The sequence below is a fragment of the Anguilla rostrata genome, chromosome 3 (assembly GCF_018555375.3).
Source record: "Anguilla rostrata isolate EN2019 chromosome 3, ASM1855537v3, whole genome shotgun sequence".
Classification (NCBI taxonomy): Eukaryota; Metazoa; Chordata; class Actinopteri; order Anguilliformes; family Anguillidae; genus Anguilla; species Anguilla rostrata.
Window position 1 is genome coordinate 53,534,984 of NC_057935.1, and position 27,405 is coordinate 53,562,388.

The window sequence follows — 27,405 nt, forward strand, 5'->3', positions numbered from 1 at the left end:
ATGTGTTGAACCGTTTTTATTTAAACCAGTACACCTTTGTAGTTGGCAACCTGCTCTCTTGGTCACACGTCAATCTTGACTTATAATTAATCTTTCAGCTTTTCCTTTTTTTAAAAGTATGGTTGGTTTACAATCATCATAGCAGACCACCTCTTTCTATACTCAAATCCAGTATGTTGCAATCTTCCAAAAGTATGGTGGTTAAGTTTAATATTTCATAAGAATGTTTTAACTTTTTGACATGCTGCTTACAATGTAAATCGTAGAATATGTCCAAGAAGCTGACAAATTATAGAGGAATGTTCAAGATAAGAAATCATACATATAACACAGTAACACAGTAATGAGAATCAACGAAAATAATGAAATAGAACAGTCAAGACATGCAGGTTTTCAGATATCAGAACCCTATCCTACAGACATCCTGCTACAATTGCTCTATTCCCAGTGTGATATTCATGTTTTTAAAGGAGTTCCAATCAAAAGCAGGCAGTATAAACATAAAGTTTGTGCTTCGGCACAGTATCGTGGAGTATGTACTCTAGGATAGTATATTTTGTTTCCGTTAAAAGAAGTAAAACTCCATCCTTATCCATCTGCAGTTTTTCATCTCCTATGTAGATGCTGTGGTGAAGCAAAATAAACAAGGTCATTAGTGTCATATGGGTGGTGAAAATCATTCTGAAGTTCAACTATTAAACAACTTAAGTTTAAAAATGTATAGAATCAAGTTATAGTTTTTTTCCCTTAAGCAACTTGATAACCGCATTGAAATGGTAAAAAAAAACTAATTTTTAACCAATTGGTAGACTGTAATGTCAGAGGTCTTGTGGGTCAAACCCAGATAAGTGACCTTGTCAGATGGCAGGGGAAGGACATTTAGACTTCCCACATCTCAGGGTTAATATGGTAAATGGTAAATGGACTGCATTTATATAGCGCTTTTATCCAAAGCGCTTTACAATTGATGCCTCTCATTCGCCAGAGCAGTTAGGGGTTAGGTGTCTTGCTCAAGGACACTTCGACACGCCCAGGGCGGGGTTTGAACCGGCAACCCTCCGACTGCCAGACAATCGGTCTTACCTCCTGAGCTATGTCGCATAATATGCAGAGGCTGAGATCAAGAAACCTACCAGATGGATCTCTGTACCAGTAGCCATTTGTTTTCCATGAGATGAAAACAAACAACAATCAAAATGTTTAAAAATGTATGATGGGTGTCTTTGGAAATGAGTGTTAATGAGGAATTTGCTGATCATCGAGAAAATACTCAATTCACTGCTTAGAAATAATGTGTTATAGAACCTGCAAACGTTTAAAAACATTTTAAAAGTAATTTTGTTTACATTTTGTGAAATAAAGTTCTCATCTCATTGAAAAAAGAATGACATGGGGAAAGGAAACTAATGTTTGTTGGCATCAAATTCGATTTTTCTTGAGCATGAAATGGAGATAAGCCAAACTGGAATAAAGCATAAATGAAGGGATTTGCTTAATTATGGTTTGGCAAAAATATGGATATGTCATAGTTTGTCTTAACTCTACTGTAATAACCCTGCATCTCCTTAGCTGGTGGCAGAAGAGAACACTGATGGAGAACTGGCTTCATACTGCCCCCTGCTGGTGAAAGCACTATGTCTCACCTAGAAGAGATTGGAGTAACAGGTTTCACAGTGGACCGTTGAGTGATGCAGGAACATGTTGTACAGCAGGTCTCCCATGGGTCTACTGCACACACCACACTACAGAAATATAGGACCACAACTCTGTTATTGCAGCGATATCAGCATGCCTCCAGCTATGCACTGACAACCATCAATCAAATCTGACAACTCCTCTGTTGGAAAATTCTAAAAATATAACAGGAACATCACCTGTCATCCCTCAAGGCAACTGGAAAAGGCAGCAACTCAATATTACATTATTGCGCTAGATTCACAAGCAGCACATCAGCCTGAGCAGACGTGGTGATGTAAGTGAAGTTTAACAGTGTAATTATGTCAGTCAAGCGGGGTGTTAAAAGTCTCAGTTGTAAGGCATTAGGGGTACACTGCACCTTGAAGCAGCTCGGATGGCAGTAGATGTTCAGGTCCTCGATGGTGATCTTTGCGTCACTTCCTACCAGCTCTCCGCAGTATGTGCAGTTCCTGGCAGACCAAATAAAATAGAAAATGGAGTCCTCAGATGACCTGGACATCACAGTCAACCATTTTGAAACGGATGGAGACACCGCATAGTTCTTGTAGGGGACCAGTGGCAAGAAATAGTCAAGTATCCTCAAAATCAGCCATGCAGTATATATCAATGCACATATTGTACCAGGCATATGTAGAGATTAGAGATTCTATATTCTGAAAGGGTTTCCACAAAGACTCACAGCATTTATGTAACTGCTTTATTAAATCTGTTGCCTGTTTGCTCCAGTTGTGAATATTATGCTCTGGGAAGGGGCACTGAAGTGCTTCAACAATCATTCTGAAATAAAGGATATGGAGCTTGTCGAAAATCTTAAATAAGTGTGCAATAATCAGACAAGTTGAGGATTCACGAGTTGAGGATTCATGTCTCATGTATAGTCAAGTAAACAGAAATATAAGAGGACATATTATCAGGTGCTTTGTGGGTTTGGAAGGACACGAAGAAACATAAGGGACTGCTGCTGCTGTGAACTGTGGGTTTTTGAGTAAGAGTGCTGCATTTTGGGTCTAATCATAGAGGACTCACCTGAAATTGGTAGGAGGGCTGCTGTAGGAGTAGGAGGAAGTGCGTGAGGATACATATTCATTTCTGGAAGCAGACAGTGACAATCGGTGAATGTCATTACTTGAAAATGACATGAGCAGGTGGTCATATCCCCAGTTAAAGGGCAGATTTATGTCATGACATTTATTTGGCAGGGATACAAGGTAACAATTCCTCAATAAGTATGACAATGACAATAAGTAAACAATTTCTAAATGAATTCTAGGTAGTCATCCAAAATGCTTAGATTGGTGGAATGACGTCTGCCCTGACATGTGCGAGTCAAAAGTGTGGCTGGCTTAAAGTGCAAGTACTGAGCTCATGCTCTACCAAATGTTCTTAATAATCTCTAAAGGATCACTCAGATACAGGGACACTGCTGCTGTTCCAGATTTCTCAGTAAAGCTTTATCACAGGGAACATCCTAGGTTTGTTGGGAAGCAAGTTTTTAAAGCAGTCATTACCCTCCATTTTGGCTTGTGTTGTTGGCCAGCTCTGAATTGACGTACTCTTTCACATACACAAAGCTCCTGAGAGAGAGGTGGGGAATAAACATGAAAAGGCAATAAATGCAAAGTGCATTACATGAACATAGCAGCACATAGTGTAATTTTATTCATAGTTGTTGTTATTATTATTATTATTATTATTATTATAAATCACAGCCTTATAGATACTGTACAAGTTTCAGGCCCTTAACTCCCTCCTCTACACTGCCACCTAGCATGCAGTATGTGAATTTTAGTTTCAGGGCTGTGGTCTTTGTGTGCTCATCCAGTCCTGTTTTATCTTTTACTCACTTCTTGGGCTCGAGTGAATCGAGCTCTTGTATGGTGTTCTCCAAGGCCCTGCAGTGGTTTCAAAGTTAGGAGATAAACAGCATATTGTTGCATAATTGTTTCACATTTTAGAGTTAAGTTTGACCATTTGGAGTCAAGCAGAAACAAAGCACGACAGATGACTATGACAAAAGTGTCACAAAATTGTAAGAGTCAATCCAGCGAACCAGATAATATTCTCACCACATGACTGTGACATTATATGGTAGCACTGTTATCACAGCTCTCAACCTCATGGTCAAACACATGCAATGGTATTTTGTTATTGCCAATGGATTCTCTGTGCGGTTAAAAGAACACAGTGAGTAAATAGTGCGTTTGCCTGGATGTGAAGGGAGAGAATTGAGTATGCGGGAGGTAGTAGGAGAGCAAAGAATCATTACGCTATTACAGCAGAGCCCAGTGAATGGAGGCTGCATTGAAAGAGCTGTGCACCAGCCCTGGCAACGTAACTTCATATGTGGGTCTCCACAATAACGACTGGTAACCTAAGAGGTTCTCCACTAAGTGCTCACACAGCTGTGCTCTCACACACTTGACCTAAATCCTTAACGTCCAGCATCTCTACTCAGTGATGTCACCATGATGGACGGGCGGGTCCGACCGGCTTCACACACAGGCAGCGCAGATGTCGAGAATGAGAAATGTTTGGTCAGTGTTCCGCGGACATTAGTGTTCTGGCCATGCAAACTGACCAAGATGCCGCTTTTACACCGGCAGTGCAGTGGACCGCCACTGCCAACCGCGTTTGGGTATCGTGTGTGTCGTGTGCAAGGCAGCCTAGTGGGTATAAATGACAGAAAATGCATATATGCATGCCAAGGCAGGTCCCTTATGGACAGTCAAATCAACAGCACTGTGCGACTGCTGCAGCTGCGCTGTCCGTTGTGTGTGTGTGTGTGTGTGTGTGTGTGTGTGCATGTAAAAAAAGGGTGTCTAAGTCACTCTGGATAAGAGCGTCTGCTAAATTCCTGTAATGTAATGTAATGTAATGTGTGTGAGTGTCCATGGTCTGTGTGTGTGTTTGTCAACAGCAAGCAATAAAAAGAAAAAAGTGTTGCCAACTTAACAAGTTAAACTAATGAATCTACTTATAAACTTGTGCTGCACTGGTGCATTTTCATTTTTTATTAAAAACAAACTCACCTGTCCAAGGGGACTGACGGGGGTCTCTGTGGCTCTGGCTCACTGCAAGGAAGAGGTTGATATTGTATCACCAGCTTGGACCTAGTTGTCCCACTGCAGGATTCATAGGTAAAGTGAATTCTCTGAGTAAAGCCCTCCATTTCCACAGATATTGGTCTGTCTTCTGGTCTGTCTTCTTCTAATCCAAACTGTGCTCTGATGTTCAATGCAACCCTCTCTTTTCTCTTCCACTCCTAATTTTTTCCCTCTCTCTGTCCTTACTCTGTACTAATGGTGAGGTGAACATGAGAATGGGGGAGTTTACTGGTATTGAAATGAGCCCCTCCTAATATTTCCATGGGAGAGTTTCAGCCTCTTGTCACTGCCCTACTTAAAGCCTTGCTTTAGTTCATATATGTATACTGAAATTAACCCTTTACTGTCAGTCCTTCAGTGTCAGTCACAGCCATTGATCCTCTGTCTGAGAGCCAGAATGTGTCAGGTACAAGACATATTCCTAATAATGGACAGTTTCTGTCCATTATTTCCTAATAATGGACAAAATCTTATGTCAGCCAAAAAAACATCAGAGAACTAGAAATAATGTACTCAGTAGAGAGTAGTGACCACCAAGGCAAAGCAATCTCCACTCGCATTAATGTGTACAGAAAATGTCTTGGCAATCCAGTCATTGCTTTTCGAGATATGTAAATGGACTGGTAAATGGACTGCATTTATATAGCGCTTTTATCCAAAGCGCTTTACAAAATATGTTTGGCCAGCTGGTGGAACTAGGAACAAGGCGATGGGGTCAACAAAATCAATAGGTTTCTTCCTCTTGGGAACATGAATTTCATTGAAATTTCATTGCAATCGAGCCATTATTTTTCCCAATGTGTCTGTCACAGGCAGACAGACAGACGGATGGATGGACGTCATTACATAATCTCCTTGGTGAGGGTAACTAGGTTTAACGCTCCAACGTTCTGTGATCAGATCAGCAGCTTCGTGCGGAGTGAGGACAGCAGTTGAGGGCAGACATACCTCTCTTCTGTGGCCTCTGTTTCGGAAGCTATGGTTTGTGTCCTCCAACTGCTCCAGCGTGTGCTGCTTTCCTCCCTATATCTGAGGTACCAAATTAAGAGAGTGGAATCAGCATCAGTTTAGGACTGTCTTTGTATACCTACCGTGGAGCTTATAGCATATAATTGAGGGCAGAATCTCACTTAAACCCCCACTAATGCATAGCTGCACCTGGGTGATGCACAGAAGCCATTTTGTGCCAGAAGGCTTATCAGATAACATCTAAGGAGCGGGAGAGGGATGGATTTATTCAGCCAATGAAAGTGGGGATGGTCAGAGGGCCAGATTGTGAATTTGGCCAGAAGTCAGTGAGTGAGGCCAAGGGTGAGTATGTGCTGAGGCTCTTTTCCAGTGCAGTGCAATGCACCTCGCTGTGTGGCCCACACTACGAAGTGCTGAGCGCGGAGAACAGTGACTCACTTCCAGTCATCCTCAGCGTCGTCTGCTCCCACTGCTTCAGGCTCTTCTTGCCTGAAACACACCAAAGGCACGAGGCATTACATCACCATCGCTAACACACGGGTGATCTTTAAAAACGCTTTGATCATCTTTGAACTTCAAACAATCTGTGTGTGTATGTGTGTGTGTGCATGTGTGTGTGTTTGCGTCAGTCTCAGTGTCTGTTTTTGTGTTTTTGTGCACGTTTGTGTATGCGTGTTTTATTGTGTGTGCAGAAGTTTGTCCCTCAGTGAGTGTGTACTAACTCTTCTTCTGTAGTGATCAGGGTTTCAGTTTTGCTGTCTGAATCATTGTCAGCTGACTGGCTGTCCAAAGCATAGTTTGAGACATATTTTCTGTTAACGCACACAAACATACAGAGATGCATGTGTACGCAAAGACATGTATTATTGATATGTGAGGAATTGCAGAATTAAAGGTCCGTTTAAGATCTAGAGGCAACAGCCCTACAGACACAAAGGCTCCACACAGTGCTGTTGAGTATCGGTCTGGATCTTCTTCACTGCACAGAAATCTCACCTGGTTTCCCAGCTTTGAAGCGTCTCTCGGGAGCTCAGTGGGATCAAAGGCTCTTGGGAGCTGAGAGATTATGAATAATTATGGTTATTCAAATTATCACAGCAAAAATTTGTAGAAAAAGATGATCAACATTATTATGATGGTAGCTCTGGGCTGTGTCCACTGGAATGGGGTCCAGCAAATCCACAGAGCTGAACAAAAAAGTTGATGTTTTTTTTTACTTTACGTGGCACTGTTATGTAGTCATTCTTATGATGCAACTTTATTCATGAATAATTTTCACTTGTTCAGTGGTGTTGGGTTTGTGCATAAAGCTTATGAGTAAATGAAGTGTTTCAGCGAATCAAGTCTGTGTGATGAGCTCTGTAACACTAAGGGAAGTTGTTCATAATGAGATGCATATCAACTGATACCACAAATGATCATTTTAATTACAACTACAGGATGGTTATTATACCTCTTGGTAGTTGTAGTCTTGACTGTTTCAGATGGAAACTCAATTGTGCTGTAAAATAGAATAATATCACAGTTGTTCACAATTAGAGAAATATCAACCAATATCACAAATTATAATATTAATTACAACTACAGGAAAGTGATAATACCTCTTGGTAGTTGTAGTCTTGACTGTTTCAGATGGCAACTCAATGGTGCTTAGAAATAGAATAACATAACAGTTGTTCATAATGAGATGCATATCAACTGATATGACAAATTATTATTCTAATTGCGACTACAGGACAGTGATTCTATCTCTTGGTAGATGTAGTTTTGATCGTTTCAGATGGCAACTTAATTGTGTTGTAAAATAGAATAATATCAGTTGTTCATAATGAGATGCATATCAACCAATGTCACAAATTATCATTTTAATTACAATTACAGGACAGTGATAATACCTCTTGGTAGTTGTAGTCTTGACTGTTTCAGATGGGAACTCAATTGTACTGTAAAATAGAATAATATCACAGTTTTAAATAATGAGATGCATATCAACTAATATCACAAATTATAATTTTAATTACAACTACAGGACAGTGATTATACCTCTTGGTAGATGTAGTCTTGACTGTTTCAGATGGCAACTCAATTGCGCTGTAAAATAGAATAATATTACAGTTGTTCATAATGAGATGCATATCAACCAATATCACAAATTATAATATTAATTACAACTACAAGAAAGTGATAATACCTCTTGGTAGTTGTAGTCTTGACTGTTTCAGATGGCAACTCAATTGTGCTTTAAAATAGAATAACATAACAGTTGTTCATAATGAGATGCATATCAACTGATATGACAGATTCTAATTCTAATTACAACTACAGGACAGCGATTATACCTCTTGGTAGATGTAGTTTTGATCGTTTCAGATGGCAACTTAATTGTGCTGTAAAATAGAATAATATCAGTTGTTCATAATGAGATGCATATCAACCAATGTCACAAATTATCATTTTAATTACAATTACAGGACAGTGATAATACCTCTTGGTAGTTGTAGTCTTGATTGTTTCAGATGGGAACTCAATTGTACTGTAAAATAGAATAATATCACAGTTTTAAATAATGAGATGCATATCAACTAATATCACAAATTATCATTTTAATTACAATTACAGGACAGTGATAATACCTCTTGGTGTTGTAGTCTTGACTGTTTCAGATGGGAACTCAATTGTACTGTAAAATAGAATAATATCACAGTTTTAAATAATGAGATGCATATCAACTAATATCACAAATTATCATTTTAATTACAATTACAGGACAGTGATAATACCTCTTGGTAGTTGTAGTCTTGACTGTTTCAGATGGGAACTCAATTGTACTGTAAAATAGAATAATATCACAGTTTTAAATAATGAGATGCATATCAACTAATATCACAAATTATCATTTTAATTACAACTACAGGACAGTGATTATACCTCTTGGTAGATGTAGTCTTGACTGTTTCAGATGGCAACTCAATTGCGCTGTAAAATAGAATAATATTACAGTTGTTCATAATGAGATGCATATCAACCAATATCACAAATTATAATATTAATTACAACTACAAGAAAGTGATAATACCTCTTGGTAGTTGTAGTCTTGACTGTTTCAGATGGCAACTCAATTGTGCTTTAAAATAGAATAACATAACAGTTGTTCATAATGAGATGCATATCAACTGATATGACAAATTCTAATTCTAATTACAACTACAGGACAGTGATTATACCTCTTGGTAGATGTAGTCTTGACTGTTTCAGATGGCAACTCAATTGCGCTGTAAAATAGAATAATATTACAGTTGTTCATAATGAGATGCATATCAACCAATATCACAAATTATAATATTAATTACAACTACAAGAAAGTGATAATACCTCTTGGTAGTTGTAGTCTTGACTGTTTCAGATGGCAACTCAATTGTGCTTTAAAATAGAATAACAACAGTTGTTCATAATGAGATGCATATCAACTGATATGACAAATTATAATTATAATTACAACTACAGGACAGTGATTATACCTCTTGGTAGATGTAGTTTTGATCGTTTCAGATGGCAACTTAATTGTGCTGTAAAATAGAATAATATCAGTTGTTCATAATGATATGCATATCAACCAATATCACAAATTTATAATTTTAATTACTGTACAACTACAGCACAGTGATTATACCTCTTGGTAGATGTAGTCTTGACAGTTTCAGATGATGACTGAACTGTCCTGTAAAATAGAATAATATCGTAGATATATTAATATCGCAATGGATCGAGAATTAAGCCTATTATCAAAAGACATTTGTTTTTAGCTTGGACAATGTATTTCTCCCTGTAATTGTGGTATCATAGTTTTTAAGGGTGTTGGATTCTTACAGTGATGGATTCTTATAGTGACAGTACCTGATAGTAGTCTGTGTGCTGCTCAGGTCCTCAAACTTTGTCTTTTGTTCTTTGACACTGTGAATGGGGGGTGGGGGTGGGGGGTGGGGGGGGGGGGGTATGGAAACAGTGATCAATGGAAAGGTTGTCTTCAGGGTAAAGAATCGGTCTTGTTGCTTGTTTGACACGGTCTAAAATCATGGTATTGAAACACAGCTTAAATAAGCATACTGTATGCTTAAAACCTTCACAGTTGACATGAGATGAATTGCCTAATGTCATGCTAATATGTTATTGTCATACTGGGACTAACATAGCTTGAGGAGGGATGGAACTGACAACCTCTGCAGCTGCACAGCATATGTCCCAGTCTTTCACTGTTCCTAAGACCTCAGCCCCTCCTAGGAGGACAGGCCAGCCTCTGCCCAGAGCAGACTTGAATGCACAGTGAGCTCTGCTGACCACATCATATGAAAGACATGGGTCATTTGGGTAAAGCTGGAGGACCATAGATGTAACTCCATCTGCCTACCTCACTGTTGAGGTGACGACATTTTGACTCGGGTTGTCAGCACTGCTGGGCAGGGGATCCACCAAGACCAGTGGGCTGTGAGAGAGAGTTTGTTCTTATTGCAGTTTTGTTCTTATACTTGAAAACAGTTCTGAAGATAATGTATGAAAAATAATAATAATAATAATAATAATAATAACAAGTCAGCATGTTTAGCCTGCCATTTCAGGGAGGCCATTTGTGTTGACTTCAGTGGAGCAGGATGAAGCCACGAACATAGCACAGAGCTTTAGTGCCCCCTTGTGTTAACACTGTGATTTACATGATTCAGTTAACAAACGTGATGGGAATCACCTCTTGTAGTGCCCAACCACTCCAGCAAGTGCAAGTAATTAATTATCTGATTTATGAGAATTTTCCTTTTTATCTTTGACTAACTGAGTGAGTTCATTGAGAACACACCCAATCTTTTTAAAATAATCACCAGTCCAATCAGAGATATTAAAATGGAGGTATCCGTCATGGTTGTGGATTCTGAGCAGTAGACATAAACATATGTGACATCTAAAGAGAAGTCTGAAAAGGAACAATAACATTCTGTGTTCTGTACCTCTGTGTGTCTGCTGGTTGCTTTTTTGTCGGAGATTGACGGGTATCTTCCAAAGGCCTGTCTGTGCTGAGGCTAAGCCAGACATGAAGAGTTGGGACAGAGGAGGGAGAGGGGTCGTGAGGATCGGGAGAATAACACGCTGGGACCTTTCAGTGAATTAACAAAACAGTCAACATTGTTTCTCTCTCTCTCTAACTCACTATTTCCTGTTGGTATCGATGGGTATGAAATCAACAGCCAGCTTGTCCAGTGAGACCACCGTCTTTTCTGATTGGCTGCTGAGTGTAAGAGGAAAAAAAAAACACTTCAAATTTAATTTTCATCCTTTCCTCTATGGCAGCTAGCATTTGTATGTTTACAATGTGCTCCACTATGTGTGACATAAATATTCATGCAAAAACGGTGTACCAGTCAGCAGAGCACGGCGATGAACTGTTTGTACTCCACCAAGTATGTATGAATCAATCTTTTGCTAAGCTACTGATTGGCGCTGTTGTAGCACAAATACTATTTCAATACTTAATTGCCATAATACAAAATGCTACGGTATTGTTGCTGAGGACTTCAAGGTTAGAGAACGTATGGGATAAAGCCAGGATACAAACAAACAGCTGTGTGAGGAGGTCCCTGCCCTCTGTGGCCTACCTGTCTGGACCAGAGAGTAGGTCGTGACTGTACTCGATGTCAGTTGTGCTGGGGACAGGATCCACCAAGACCTCCGTACTGAGGGGGCGGGGGGGGAGGGGTCGGTGGAAGGAGTTGAAATAAATAAGATATAAGGGCCGGGAGGGAGGGAGTACATCTGTGTACTGAAGATTTCATTTCATTTTACAAAAATTTGAGACACTGACAGAGGGAGATTGTGTGATCTAGTTTCAATTACACAATGTTGTATTGTGCTTTTCAGTTATATGTTTGAAACACATTTGACTTCTTTTTCTACAGAAGTCAGACACACCATGAAGGGATGACATCTCATTTTCAGTAAGCACAGACAAAGCCATAAACATTTTTGGGGACCAACCTCTCAGCGAGTGCGATAAGGTCATCATTCTCTAAATTATCACTGGGGGCTGGGGCTGGGTCAGCTTTCACCTGTGAACTGTAGGGGGCGATAGAGAGGAACACTACCATCAGAAAACATAGTCACCCTGTTGAATAAGCTGTATTGAGGGGTTCCCCGCAAACAGTAGTTTAGATCTCAGATATATGGTTTCACCTTATTGTCCTTTCAATAGGAAATTCGCCCCACTGTTCAATTGCAAATACAAATATATAAAACAATTACATACAAGAAAGTCAAAAATAATCCACTTGATGGAACCTGACTCATCCCATCTTTATCCTTAATTTATCCTTAAAAGCATGAATTTGTCTGATTTATGGCACTGGATTCCCTCTCATTCTAAAAGCTGAGGCACAGTTGGTTTTTACGGTATCACAATGCCACAGAATGCCAGTGTGCCAATCTATAGTCTTCTGTATCCCCCATGCTCTGCGACCTCCCTACCCCTCTACCCACCCTACCTCCATGCTGGGGCATGTCCTCCCAATGACCTCTGAAGCCTAAAGAGACTCAGTGATTTTGCACTTTATGATGCAGATGCTGACCATCACAAGACACCTTATGAGTCAGCCCGTCACATACAGCGAGTTACCTTGTCACATTTGTGCATGTGCTAACCTATTTTTACTATCAGTTTGCGCTCCGTGTGTGTGTGTGAGTGAGAGCGAGAGAGAGAGAGAGAGAGAGAGAGGGTGGGGGAGTGGAAGGAATTGAAATAAATGAGATGGAACATTATAAGGGTCAGAAGGGAGGTGTTTGGGAAAGGGAGGCTGATTAGTGCAGTTTTCAGCTCGTTGTCCTGTATTTGTATCAAACACTTTCTTTATACTGAAGATTTCATTTTAACTGCTTTGTCACATTTCTCTTTTCCTATTTTATTCTTCATATTATTCATCTTCCCTTTTGTATATTGTTAAAGATTTAGAAATTGATAGAGAGAGATTGTGTGTTCTGTTTTCTATCATAAGATATTGGATTGTGCTTAAGAAACACATTTGACTTCTTTTTCTACAAAAGTCAGGCACATTATGAAGGGTCGTCATCTCACTCCCACTGAACACACACAAGGCAATCAACATTTTCTGTGACCAACCTCTCAGTGACCGTAATGAGATCATCATTCTCTAAATCATCAGTGGGGGATGGGGCTGGTTCAGCTTCCACCTGTGGACTGCAGGGGGCGATAGAGAGTTACACTACCGTCAGAAAACCTGCAGTCACCATTGACAGTATATAAATGGACGACGGAATGCCACTATTTTCAATGGGCGAGATTGGAGGCAGATCGTATCACTGCCTGTACCAGGAACGCACAAGACTGCACAGGCACCAAGACTCCAGTTTGTGATACTGCTAGCAGAATTAGTTAGATTACAGCATTGAGGTTAGAATGCAAAATCATCATGATTCACAAATCATTTTGATGTATGAAATTATTCCTCATATTCTCAAAATAAATATAGTATGTAGTGTGGATGATAGTTTCCCACTTTTCATATGGCAAATCTCTATCGAAGTTTCAGGATTTTAGGGAGCATCTTCTTCAAACGTTACAGCACAGTCCTACGAGGTTGCAGGTTTATGACGTCATTACTTGTGCTGAGAAGCCCAAAAATCGTTACTTCCGCTGGTACGCGCTAGGAGAGAAAGCCTGGCCCCTTGCCAGTCACCCTGTTGTATAAGCTGTATTGAGTGAGGTGTTCCCCCCAGAAACTAACAGTAGTTTACATCTCAGATATCTGGTTTCACCTTATTGTCCTCTCACCTGGAAATTCACCCCACTGTTAAATTACAAATACAAACATATAAAACAATTTTTACAAGAAAGTCAGGAAGACTCTGCTTGATGGGGCCTGACTCACTCGATCTTTAGGCATAACACACATGAATTTATGGGGCTGGATTAATCTGATTCACATCTAAGGCACAGTTTGCTTTTACAGTACCACAGACCACAGGATAACTTAAAGATATGCCTATGTGCCAATGTAATCTTCTCAGAATTTCTATTTTTCTGTATCCCCCATGCTCTGAGACCTCCCTACCGCTCTACCCACCCTATCTCTATACTGAAGATTTCATTTTAATTGCTTTGTCACATTTTTATTTTCCTATTTTATTCTTCATATTATTCATCTTCCCTTTTGTATATTGCTAAAGATTTAGGTATTGGTAGAGCAAGATTGTGTGTTCTGTTTTCTATCATAAGATATTGGATTGTGCTTAAAAAACACACTTGACTTCTTTTTCTACAAAAGTCAGGCACATTATGAAGGAACATCATCTCACTTCCACTGAACACACACAAGGCAATCAACATTTTTTGTGACAAACCTCTCAGTGACCGTAATGAGATCGTCATTCTCTAAATCATCAGCCGGGGAAGGGGCTGGTTCAGCTTCCACCTGTGGACTGCAGGGGGCGATAGAGAGTTACACTACCGTCAGAAAACCTGCAGTCACCAATGACAGTATATAAATGGACGACGGGATGCCACTATTTTCAATGGGCGAGACTGGAGGCAGATCGTATCGCTTCCTGTACCAGGAACGCACAAGACTGCACAGGCACCAAGACTCCAGTTTGTGATACTCAGCAGAATTAGTTAGATTACAGCATTGAGGTTAGAATGCAAAATCATCACGATTCACAAATCATTTTGATGTATGAAATTATTCCTCATATTCTCAAAATAAATATAGTATGTAGTGTGGATGATAGTTTCCCACTTTTCATACTGCAAACCTCTATCGAAGTTTCAGGATTTTAGGGAGCATCTTCTTCAAACGTTACAGCACAGTCCTACGAGGTTGCAGGTTTATGACGTCATTACTTGTGCTGAGAAGCCCAAAAATCGTTACTTCCGCTGATATGTGCTAGGAGAGAAAGCCTGACCCCCTGCCAGTCACCCTGTTGTATAAGCTGTATTAAGGTTTTCCCCCCAGAAACTAACAGTAGTTTAGATCTCAGATATCTGGTTTCACCTTATTGTCCTCTCACCTGGAAATTCACCCCACTGTTAAATTACAAATACAAACATATAAAACAATTTTTACAAGAACGTCAGGAAGACTCTGCTTGATGGGGCCTGACTCACCCGATCTTTAGGCATAACACACATGAATTTATGGGGCTGGATTAATCTGATTCACATCTAAGGCACAGTTCGCTTTTACAGTACCACAGACCACAGGGTAACTTAAAGATATGCCTATGTGCCAATGAAATCTTCTCTGAATTTCTACTTTTCTGTATCCCCCATGCTCTGAGACCTCCCCACTGCTCTATCCACCCTATCTCTATACTGAAGATTTCATTTTAACTGCTTTGTCACATTTCTCTTTTCCTATTTTATTCTTCATATTATTCGTCTTCCCTTTTGTATATTGCTAAAGATTTAGGTATTGGTAGAGCAAGATTGTGTGTTCTGTTTTCTATCATAAGATATTGGATTGTGCTTAAAAAACACACTTGACTTCTTTTTCTACAAAAGTCAGGTACATTATGAAGAAACGTCATCCCACTCCCACTGAACACACACAAGGCAATCAACATTTTCTGTGACCAACCTCTCAGTGACCGTAATGAGATCGTCATTCTCTAAATCATCAGTGGGAGACGGGGCTGGTTCAGCTTCCACCTGTGGACTGCAGGGGGCGATAGAGAGTTACACTACCGTCAGAAAACCTGCAGTCACCATTGACAGTATATAAATGGATGACGAGATGCCACTATTTTCAATGGGCGAGGTCGGAAGCAGATCGTATCGCTTCCTGTACCGGGAACGCACAAGACTGCACAGGCTCCAAGACTCCAGTTTGTGATACTCCTAGCAGAATTAGTTAGATTACAGCATTGAGGTTAGAATGCAAAATCATCACGATTCACAAATCATTTTGATGTATGAAATTATTCCTCATATTCTCAAAATAAATATAATATGTAGTGTGGATGATAGCTTCCCACTTTCCATACTGCAAACCTCTATCAAAGTTTCAGTAATTTTAGGGAACTACTTCTTCAAACGTTACAGCACAGTCCTACGAGGTTGCAGGTTTATGACGTCATTACTTGTGCTGAGAAGCCCAAAAATCGTTACTTCCGCTGGTACGCGCTAGGAGAGAAAGCCTGACCCCCTGCCAGTCACCCTGTTGTATAAGCTGTATTAAGGTTCTCCCCCCAGAAACTAACAGTAGTTTAGATCTCAGATATCTGGTTGGGACCTCCCTACCACTCCACCCACCCTATCTCTATGCTGGGGCATGTCCTTCTGATTGCCTCTTCAACCTAGAGCCTCAGTGATTTTGCACTTGATGCAGATGCTGACCATCACAAGACACCATATTTTCCCAATCAGTTTGTGCTCAGTGAGAGAAGCAGAGAGAGACAGAGAGACAGAGAGAGAGAGAGAGAGAGAGAAAGTTCCCAGGACAAGGATGGAGTCGCATAAAAAAGGAGAGATAAGAGACAGAACATTTTAAGAGAAGTCCCATCAGTGACCGACCTCTTAGTCAATGTGAGGACATCTTTTCCCGAATCTTTGCTGGGTACCGGTGCTGGTTCAGCTTTCACCACCTGACTGTAGAGGGGAGTCAGGGAGAGGAACATGGTAATCAGAAACCCTATAGTCACCCTGACTGTTTAATAGCAAGAACTAAGGAGTTCAGCTTGACTGGCTTTTACAGAGTAAGGGCATCATTTTACAGTTTTTCTTCAATTGGGTCATCTGCTTTTTATTCCCCCTGGAAAACACTCACTGTAAAGGGCTGTGTGACGGTTTTCTATGGATACACATTAAATATTTATTCATGCATCAATGCCTTTCCTTTCATGCCTTGAACAAACAGGCATCGACACAGTCTACACTGTGTACACATGCTGCATGTTACTATTAAAGCATAGCATGACCTCATTCTTTTAGTTTCATTTCTATTTTGAAGCTGGTCTCTTCCCCTTTTGCTCTCATATGGGAAGTAAATGATAGAGAGGAGAAAGCCAGCTGCCCTCTAACAGCAGCTGCTTGTGTGTGGCCTCTTCACCTGCCTCCTCTCTGTCCCAGTAACAGTGCTTCCCATTAATTACGGAACTGATGTTTTAATTTCTTCACATTTGAATTGTATTTGGAGGCCTGTCTCATCGCTGTGACATCATCTCTCAGTTCATAGTGCACAAACTTTCCAATGAAACACATACTGCCAGTCACTTGCCAGGAACGAGTTGCACAGTCATTGCCGTTTGATGTGCATATTCCATCCACAGTCAACACAGGCAGACTGTAGATGCCTGATGATGGCCCTGGAGAGTCACTCTGGTAAGATGAGGCAGGGACAACCTGGTCTACTAATATCCTCCCTTCCACTGAGTGAGGCTACAGCCAATTATGCACCAGCCTCAATACTCTATGTGTCAACCCAACGTATTACCATGACAAACCACTTAGCGGCTCAGCACGCTCTCCTGAGAATATCACTGAAGTTCCCTACCTGATTTTGGCAGGACTGGCCTTTGTGTCTGGGGCTGAGGCTGGCTTGACGACTTTAGTACTGCAATAGAACAGAAATGATGATCACTTGGTTTATAACTGGAGGAGAGAAACAGCACCCTATTCACAACAGCACCATGAGAGGCTTGGCTGGAGTACCTGACTGGGGCAGAGGGACTTGGGGCAGGACTCAATTTCTTTGTTTCCACAGAACTATCATGGAGAGAGACATAGAATGTTATATGTGCTCCACATACATTCAGTATTTCATTATATTATGAATATTATTATTTCATTTTTATTTTTTTACCTGGATGTAGCAGAAGAGATCTTTGTGTCAGAAATGGTAACCTTTGTGCTCGCTGCAGGGCTGTTGAAGTAGCAAGTGAGAAATTGTTACAAGAAGGGATGATGAAAGAGAATGACAGGTGACTTTAAGACAGGGACACAGACACATAACTGAGGTACACAATGTATTTTGTACCTGAAGGCCAGTGAATCTTGCATGTAGATTTAACAGTGGCCATACTCATTTCAAAACATACTTAAAGCTATTTAGTAAATTGTGTTCCTGAATGAGTGTGCATTCACACTTCCTCTATTGTGAGATAGAGACTGAGAAAATAAGAAAGCTAGTCTGAGAGAAAGAAAAAGAGAGAGAAATTGGACAGACTCTCACCTCGATTGCTTTGTGGGCTGCGGAACTGTGTCCTGGGGGGTGGGAACACGAGGGGTGACATCATTTTGAGCGTCGGTGGGGGCACTCTCTTCCTCGTCGTTAATCTCCACCCTGTTCGGTGATGCACATACATAATTATATCAGCAGTGTTGCATTTTATGTTAAAGCGACAGGATTATTTGGCTGATTCTTCAAGCAGATTATTCAGTACAACATTTGGTCCAATTTTGTTCTGACTTATCGACTTGTCCCAAAGATATTAATATGCACAAACCATACTACTATTTATATTAGCGCATGCACTGCATAAGCACTATACCTTTTAGCTACGAAAGATACACTGTTAGGAGACAGTTGACTGTCTGCTTTCTCTGGGGACCTGAAAGTTGCAGACATGTACAGCATACGGGTCAGACTCAGAGCAGAAAAGAGAGACTTTCAACAAAACTTTGTTTGGTCATTAAAGAAAGTGACAAGCAGAGCTCAAACTGTGGCACATAACCGATGTCCACACACTTGAAAACCAAACGTAGAACATACAGATCATTACTGCACCGGAAAGCACAACTAAAATCAAACGTAAAAGGCCGTGTTCCTGCAGATCTTTCATCGTATAGTAGGGGAAATAATGAGGTGGAGGGAGAGGGATGGAGAGACTCACTCGTATTTCTTGGCTGCCGAGAGGACATAGGAGCGCTGTTTAGCCGCTGAGGTTCTGAGAACGCTGCTGGCTGCCTCCGCTCTAACAGGAAAACAGAACATACAGAAGAAAGAAAAAGTAAGGGGCAAGACTAATCGGATGCAAATGTGTTTTTCTCTCAGCGATCATGCTGCAGCTCATCACCCTTTAGCAACACAGGGTAGAGTAGTTTGAGGAATATTCGTGTGAGTATGTGACATTGTGCAGGCTGTAAATGGGTCTGGTATTTGTATGGAATATTAAGCAATTAGCATGAAACCTGCACACAGTTGCTATGAAATCGGAGGTATGAAAAAGGTAAGTCTTCATGAACATAGCTTGGCGAATTCAGAGAAAACCAAAATTAATTCATCAAATGGTCTCTGTGAGAAAAAGCGAAGACTTGTATGTATTTGGAAGTTAAGTCCAGATGTTGATTAAATCCAGGCCTATGCCCATGGTTCAAGGCGTAACCGCAGTAAAAACTAAGGACCTGAGAGACTGTGTTCAACCTGTAACTATGACATCCTACCCAGAGCCTCCTCTCACCTCTTGTCCTGTTCCTCTGAGGACAGTGTTGTCTCAGCTGGGGCAGAGCTTTCTGAAGCTGTTCGCACAGAATGAGGCGCTCTAGAACACACACAGAAACACACACAAGCATGCGTACGCACACGCACGCAGGTCACATCTGAAACACACTCAGTTCACAATAAACGCTACTCATACATAGACACAGGCACACACAATGACATAAATGACATATGCAAACACATCACAACTGACACATACGCCCATCTGACAATCCAATACACATGGGCAAAACACCAAAACAGAAGTGCTCCACCCTCTCTCTATATATATTTATCACTCTCTTTTTATCTCTCTGTCTCTCACACAGACACACATACACACACACACATACAAAAATGCACAACAGCAACAACAAATGACTCACATTTTCTTGTATGAGTCACTTGGCTTCTTGGGAATGAAAGTACTGGAGGGGCTGGTGGAACAGAGAGGGAGAGTAGGGTCTCACGTAATGGGTCAGGAAATGTAGATCCAGATTTCAAGCACACAGACACACACACACCATTGGTGTGCTGGGGGGATGAATTTAAGATTGGTAAATTACAGAACTGTAGTTTACAGTCCACATAACTCATTTTCTACACCCAGCTACTCATTAAATCTTTCGATACTCACCTGGAGCCATTATATGGTAATGGGGAAGTTGGTTTTTTGGTGTCGGTTTTTGTGAAAACTCCTCTATAAGATAAAAGGCAAAACACACCGTTACTCTCTGGTTATATGGAGGCTATTATTATTTAATTGGCTGCCATCACCCATTATGTAATTGAGGACTGTCTGATTTACCTGATCAGGTATCCTCCGGATGGTGGTTTTGGGCTGTGAGAGAGAACGAAAACAAGAAAGAAACTGAGAGAGAGAGAGAGACCATCGCTAATTTCCTAAATGTGATAGGTGCAACTGACCGCACACATGTTCATCTGATATCCCCAGCAGTAAATGAGCACATGTACAGAAACAGAAATCATACACATTCTATCCAATGCCCAGGTTGTGTGTGACTACTGTAACGTCATCACAAATGTGGTTGCCAACACACACGTGACTCCATCTTTAGGAAGAGTCACCTGTTTGAGAAGTCGAGAGACGATGATGGAGATGGCTGGCTATTGGGTGCGAAATGAAACAAGGCAAAATATTAAAAATGCGTTTTTATTTATGAGATGTGTTGACATTCTCTCTGCACAAGGTGACAGTGTGGCTGTATTTTTTCTGTGACAAAAATAAATCCCATTTAAAGGGATAGCTCACCCAAATTGCATAATTCTATCTAATGGGCAGTAGTTTCCATAAGATAGCCCTTCTGCTTCTGGAAGCTGCCTTTAATGAATGATTTCATTACAGTATATACCATCTTTTCTTTGGTGCATGGCCTGATGTCTTGCCTATGTTTTTTAAAGTCAATTATAGATCTTTTCACTTCACTGACAGTATTTGCTTTAGCTGCGATTTCCTCCCACACAGTTTTCTTTCTCGCTGGAACAACAGTAACTCACTGCGGCTGTTCTAATTTGCCGAACCAGTCTCAGTAAATACCCCGCAAAATTTAAAACATGCCGCAACACAGAAGTTTGCAGCCCTGGCAGTAATTTCTGGCATACTTAATAAATATGGCCCTAAAGGTGCTGTGTGCAGTCTGTCCCTCTGACTGCATGGGTTCATATGCTGAGGCGTTTACCTTGTTGAAGTGGGGGAAGGAGGAGTTGCAGCTGGGGCCGCAGAAGGGCTGGTGGGCGGGGACACGGAACTGGACTCATCAGAATCTCCATTGGTGCGTGTCCCTCTAACCTCTGCGAGCCTGTAAAGAGAGAGAGAGAGAGAGAGAGAGAGAGAGAGAGGAAGGTAGTGGAACGTAAGACAGGGAGGCACTGTTTAGCACAGACTATTGTTGGTAAAAAAAAGCACTGAATGGACAGACATGTCTATTTATCACTGAATATTAAATTGAAATATGATGATCCATATCATTCAGCACTCAGGGTGAGCCTACTGAGTTCTATATTTTACAACACAGCTAAGTTCTAGAGCTGCAGTCATTGGATTCCACCTGATTCATCTTTCAGAATACTAGGTCCAGTCACAAAGGTGTTTCCTTTGAAATTGTTCATTGGGACAAATGCTTAGTAGCTTATGTAAATTATAAATCCTTTCTCCCAATTGTGATCAATTTTTATGTAACCAAAATGTATCATCTACAGGGCAGAGAACAGAAATTAATGTCATGCCATCACAAGGTCTGCAGTGCACCTTATAGAACATGAGAAAACACGTTTAATGAAACAGAAAAATAACATTCCAAGAGAAAATAATGTTTTCTAGCAAAAACTCAAACTCTTCGAAGGCTCTGTATTCCCTGTTGGTCCGCCCGGATTTCCTTGACCCTTGGATTACCATGGTTCCTCCACTCCTAATTAAATTGAGGGAAAATGATTTTCTCTAAGCAAAAATATGTCCACTCGGCCTGCCAGCTTCCTGAGTGCTACGTTACCATGGTTTCTCTTCTTGCTCCGCTTGAGCCTCAGCGCGGCGTTGTATCCAGCTGTTGTCTCCTTTCAGGGCTGTCCGAACCTTTGTTGTCCGAAGCACAGACTGCCTGTCGCCTAAAATCATGAACAAAGGGCATGTCAGACAAACCAAAACTCTGACACATGACATCATCAAATATGAACACGCATCTACACTCAAAAACATCTACGCAACCACTAATTCACACACATTATCCATTGATACATATGACCAACACACTCTAGCATATATCAACCGCAATGGCTGACACAACACACTGGATAAGTACATCAGCACACAGCTTATTCCTGATGCGTACTCCCAACAGTTCACTACCTCAAACACTGACACCCAGCAACTCAACAAAAACACATTAGCATGCCCCAACTCACACTGACACACAAACTTACACCATTTGCACAACCACATGTATTATACTTTACGTTAAAGACATCGACACATACTAACTCTCACCAACAGCACACACACACACACATACTGTTTTGCACGTCAGGGACACTGACACACTCCGACGACAAAGTCTTGATGCTATTTACAATTTTCACTGAAGACGAGTTATTGATTAGCTATACAGGAGCCATCAGTGCGTAATATAAAAATGATAGCCATGAAGAACATGTTTGTAAAGACAGTGATCGCATTAGCTTCAGCAGCTTCACAAGACCATTTAAATAAATTTTCCCATAGTCCTCATTTCATAACAGTACACATAAAACTATTGTCAATTCAGTGATTATTCTCTCATAAAATATGAAATAGTTTGCTTAATTCAGTACCAATCCCAGGTTACAGTTTTAGAGATGCACTAGCCTTGATTCAACCTAATCACGTGTGTTTTACATTTTTTGTATGCTGTATCAGCTCATTAGGAACAATGTACTGAGTTTCTATAATTTTTTAACCTAGGAAATAACATACCTGTGAAATACACTACAAAAATGCATGCATCATCAAGATCAGACACATGCCCATAATTCAACAAACACCATGCATCTCAGAGAATATTTCTGACGTGAAAAGTCAGTGAAAGACCATCTAGATGTTCAGATGAACACCCGGCTACATTTTGCTGAAAGGTGAACGTTTTTTAGCTGACTAGTACATAGCCAGACTATATCTGTGTAAAATCTCAGCTATATTGGGGTTAACCTAATATGTTTATGTCAGTCAAGCATGATTTCCACCTCTCTAGTCATCTAGGATCTGGCTTTTGCTCACTGGGATGTGTCAGACTATCTAAAACATAAAATCACCAGCTTAACACACCCCAGATATATGAAGAAGATACACTGATACACACCAGCACACAACTACACTAATCACAAACAAAAAGTCACATTCAAAAGTACACAAACCCTAACAAGAACATGAACTGTGAGGATGAACATTCAGTTACTGAACTGATTACCCAATGTTATGCAAGAGTTTTTAAAAAATGCAAGTAATGAAAAGAATGAGACGGAGAAAGAAGAGGTAGATCTCCCTTTACAGGTAAGCGAGGAATGAATAATCAGATTAGCACTTGTCGTGTTTTTGTTATCAACCACTCAGGGGTGACGGGTGTGTGAATGTGAGGGAGGAATGTTAGTGAGAGAGAGAAATGTAAATGGTTCAATGAAAGTAATATGCTAGGGCTGTTCAAAGGGTTTCCTTAGATGTAATGTGGTGACAGTTAGTTAGAAGCATTTTACGGCCAAACAGTATGTGGCAGTTCTTCTGGAACAGGTTTTTGGTTCACAGTCGTAACTGGAACATTCTATTCTTGTGCTGATGCTTAACCAGGACTGCTTCAGGAAATATTTACATGTACAAATGGATATGAGTAAAACACAAGCTATAATAATCACCCTGAAGAATTTAAAGAGCAAAATAGCTCTTCACAATGTTCTGCACTGATATTATCAGGCACAGGATTCCTCCAAATGCATAAACAGGGGCTTTATCAGGCCATTACAAGTGCACAACTGAAAGCACTTGTAAGTCCTTTACGTTACAGACATTGACACATACAAAGTCTGTCTTGCACATCAGGCACACTGACACACTCTGATCCACAATGACATAGTCTTGATGCTGTTCACAATTTTACAGTTTCAAAATTGTTTACAGGTGTCATCCCCGACACTTACCTTTTGACATTGACATTTTCAATGCTTGTTGCTTGCTGCGTTGACTTTGTCAGTTGTCCAACCTGTGTGACACAGAGACATGTGGATGGATGTCAGTTGGCCTGTCTGTAGGCAGGACCCATCTGGCAGAAGACTGATCTTTTTGTATAAATGTCAGATAATTTATGTAATCATATTTCTACAGAGACCCAGGAGCATGAAAGTATAAAAGACTCCTACAATAAGCATGTCATGCCCAAGTGCCAGTGTGGAGCTGACAATCTAAAAAGAACCACAGGTATAATAGCTATACTAGCCATCACAGACTGCCTGCACAAACAACATGACTGAAAGTCAATAAATCCTATTTGGTGGTGGTGATGAGATAGAACAGAGTTTGATTTTGGAGGCTTGAAGTCTGATTTCGTTTTCATTCATGCGGAACAGAAATATATTCAACGTGATTCAGTTCAAGGCTACACTTCCATACTCAGCTGAATGTGTATGAGGAAGAGGAAGAGCAAACTACATTTAAAGAAGAAAAAGGAAGCCCACAGAGTTTACAGGTCCACACCCCGATCCCACCACCCCCTGGACCTCCAGCCTGACAACGACTCCCGTCTGGAGGACACGCGCTCATCATTCCAGAAGCTCATTGCTGAGCCATGCGGCGCATCCAGTCCTGCCGCATTCTGACTGCATGCGCAACAGAACGCACAGGATCGCGCAGAGTGAGTAAGAGACACAGCCATGTAACCCTACACTTACACTGAATGCTCATCTTATACGCTCTTAGCAGCCACAAGGGCTGGAGGACTGGAGTGCTCAGGAGTGCTTTGAATGAGATGAATGAAAGGGTTCTTAGAACGGTGGGGGGTGAGTTCACTGAGAAGAATTAAAGTACAGAAGTGCCCTGAGTGTTTAATCACCTATAAAACTCTTTGATGACAATTACATTATTGTAATGTAAAGCCCTCTCTCTAACTCTCTTTTCCATTAACTTTCTGTCTTTATTTAATTTTCTATTTATCTATTTTAATTGAGTGAAATAGATAAACACATACACACACACACACACACACGTATGTGCACTACATGGCAAAAAATTATGTGGACACCTGACATCCAACATCTCATCAAAGATTATGGGCATTAATATGGAGTTGGTCCACCCTTTTCTGCTACAACAACCTCCACTCTTCCAGGAAGGCTTTATACTAGATTCTGGAGCATTGCTACAGGAATTTGCTTCAATTCAGCCAAAAGAGCATTAGCAAGGTTGGGCATTGATTGGGCAATTGGGCCTGGGTCACAGCTGACTTATCAAATAATCACAAAGGTGTTGGATGGGGTTGAGATCAGGGCTCTGTGCAGGCCAGTCAAGTTCTTCGACACCATTTGTTCTTCGACAAAACCATTTTTATATGAACCTCACTGTGTGCCCGGGGGCATTGTCATGCTGAAACAGGAGAGGGCCTTCCCCAAACTGTTGACGAAGCACAGAATCGTCTAGAATGTGATAGCATGCTGTAGCATTAAGATTTGCCTTCACTGGAACTAAGGGGCCTAGCCCAAACCATGAACAACAGCCCCAGTCCAAGGGGTGTCCAGATACGTTTAGTCATATAGTGTATGTATGTTATGCATATGTGTGTGTGTGTATGTGTATGAGTGTGTGTGTTCTGTAGCTGTGTAAACTGTGTGTGCATGTTTCCTGTGTTTTGCTCACATACTGTAATGTAGATGGGAAATATGCCTGTAATGCCAGATTAACCAGAAAATCTACAAATATAATGTTGCTATCTTTCATTCAGATAAAAAAATGTTTTTTTTGCAACATGTTTAATCAGAAAACTAGATTCTGAGTCTAATCACCTTGCAAAGAAAAATGGAAATGGAACTGCAGGTGTTCAAATCACAGCAGACTGCATTGGGTGATATAAAGTCTGGTCTCTGTTACAGCCACCATGTTGCTTGCTATGTCTTAACGATGCCTGCCCTCTGTCAATTTTGGAAGTGCACATACCACTTCGGTAATCTTTATAAATTTAACAATAATCCCTCCACCTGACTCTGACATTTTAAGGACAAAGCAGTTTATGTATTTGCATCATTCGTCTTTCCTTTGAAGTGCCACAAAAAACAACACAAGGACAACACTCACTTACAACGTTAACAGAGAGTGAAAGAAAACGGCATTGTGCTTTTCTCAGAAATTCAATCAGGTAAAGTGAAAGCAAGTCTCATACAAAGCTTTCGAGGACAGTAGACATACTATGCAAACGTTCTGCCTGATTATCCCCAAGCCTTTTCTGCAAGCCACATGCAGTGGCTTGGGCACAAGGGGAATGAATCATGACTGCACAAATATGAGGAAAGAGGAAACGGTGTGGCACCTGTACATATATGTACAACCCCAGTGCACCACAGTGCGCATAGTAACACACCCCTATTACAGAGAAGTAAATTACAAATACTCTACAGTCAGGGACTGAAATAACTGACTGACAAAGGACCAGGGGGTTATCAAAATGTGGAATTTGCTGAAGTAAGAAACTCTTACAGACAGAAATGACAAATATAAGGAAGGACAAACAGATTTCAGGACAGATTTCCCCAAAAGATTCATGTGGGAAAATAAAAATATATTTGAATGAGAATACAATGAGTGAGACATATATGGAAATGTCATCGTCATACAAGCCCTCAGTCCACACACTTGTACAGACACAAACATGTGCACACACGCTCCCATCAAGGCACACTGGAACCTGTGCCTCTATTCTCATACTACACTGACTGAATCAAGCCAAACACAAAAGCCACATCCGTAACCATGGACATAGCCACTTCTCCGGCAGTAAGGAAGCACAGGAAGCAGGGGCGCAGGGATATAGGAGGACTTACCTGAGAAATGTCTGGTCAGAGCAGAGTGAAAGTCCTTTTCGTCTGACAGGTGCCTCTCACACTGAACAGGTAGAGGACAGGCTTTGGCACAGCCAGCTCAGCCAGTCAGGGAAGCTCCGCCACCCCTGGGCGTGTGCAGGTGGGGGCGGGAGGTTGATACTGTGTTTATTATTGCTTCATCTGCCTTTTTTCTCTGCAGGGAGAAACAAGCATTCCGGTCCAACCCATGGGCTGCAGTCAAGGGTCTGAGACGACACAACAGGTGCAGGTTAGCTAGCGAACTTTACGCTCATTTGCAGGTTATCTAAGAGGCCATTTCCAGATGGTTAACCCATGATATGTTCATATTTAAATTGTCACCAACTCAAACCTCTTTCACAACCTGTCAGACTGGTAAGGTCACTTAATTTCTCAGAATTTTAAAATAGGACATTTTTTTCCAGGCTTCAAGGCTCTGAAAACCATAACAGCAGTTTTAAAGTGACACGCCAGGACAATGAACTGACTAGATTGAGAGGAACAGACACATGTCCCGGGCATATAATATGATCAACTCTTCTGTATTTGTCGATGAACCGTTATCACCCCCCACCCCCACAGAA

At 40.9% G+C, this 27,405-nt stretch overlaps 1 protein-coding gene across 50 annotated transcripts; it reads right to left on the reverse strand.

The window, feature by feature from the left end:
* Position 1: 1 nt before the first annotated feature.
* On the reverse strand, positions 2 to 27,063 carry znf185 (zinc finger protein 185 with LIM domain). 50 transcript variants are annotated; one of them, XM_064328194.1, is made up of 50 exons: positions 26,804 to 27,062; positions 23,918 to 23,979; positions 21,751 to 21,862; positions 20,941 to 21,060; positions 20,330 to 20,368; positions 20,049 to 20,081; positions 19,878 to 19,940; positions 19,627 to 19,677; positions 19,221 to 19,301; positions 18,654 to 18,734; positions 18,312 to 18,371; positions 17,993 to 18,103; positions 17,624 to 17,683; positions 17,473 to 17,526; positions 17,315 to 17,374; positions 16,336 to 16,410; positions 15,401 to 15,478; positions 14,166 to 14,243; positions 12,925 to 13,002; positions 11,790 to 11,867; positions 11,411 to 11,488; positions 10,966 to 11,040; positions 10,766 to 10,837; positions 10,177 to 10,251; positions 9,666 to 9,722; positions 9,442 to 9,489; positions 9,290 to 9,337; positions 9,144 to 9,191; positions 8,996 to 9,043; positions 8,848 to 8,895; positions 8,700 to 8,747; positions 8,552 to 8,599; positions 8,257 to 8,304; positions 8,111 to 8,158; positions 7,963 to 8,010; positions 7,815 to 7,862; positions 7,667 to 7,714; positions 7,373 to 7,420; positions 7,225 to 7,272; positions 6,768 to 6,827; positions 6,494 to 6,586; positions 6,210 to 6,260; positions 5,751 to 5,831; positions 4,728 to 4,769; positions 3,543 to 3,590; positions 3,207 to 3,272; positions 2,725 to 2,787; positions 2,057 to 2,147; positions 1,644 to 1,742; positions 2 to 624 (listed from the first exon to the last, which is right to left on the reverse strand). In XM_064328194.1, exons 2-49 carry the CDS (start codon positions 23,931 to 23,933, stop codon positions 1,644 to 1,646), a joined length of 3,051 nt encoding a protein of 1,016 aa, XP_064184264.1. In that variant the 5' UTR covers positions 23,934 to 23,979; positions 26,804 to 27,062; the 3' UTR covers positions 2 to 624. The 50 variants fall into 50 exon arrangements, with proteins under 50 accessions (XP_064184264.1, XP_064184265.1, XP_064184262.1 ...); XM_064328195.1 differs by having other exon boundaries at positions 6,494 to 6,553; positions 10,966 to 11,043; XM_064328192.1 differs by having other exon boundaries at positions 10,966 to 11,043.
* Between the last annotated feature and the right edge of the window lie 342 nt (positions 27,064 to 27,405).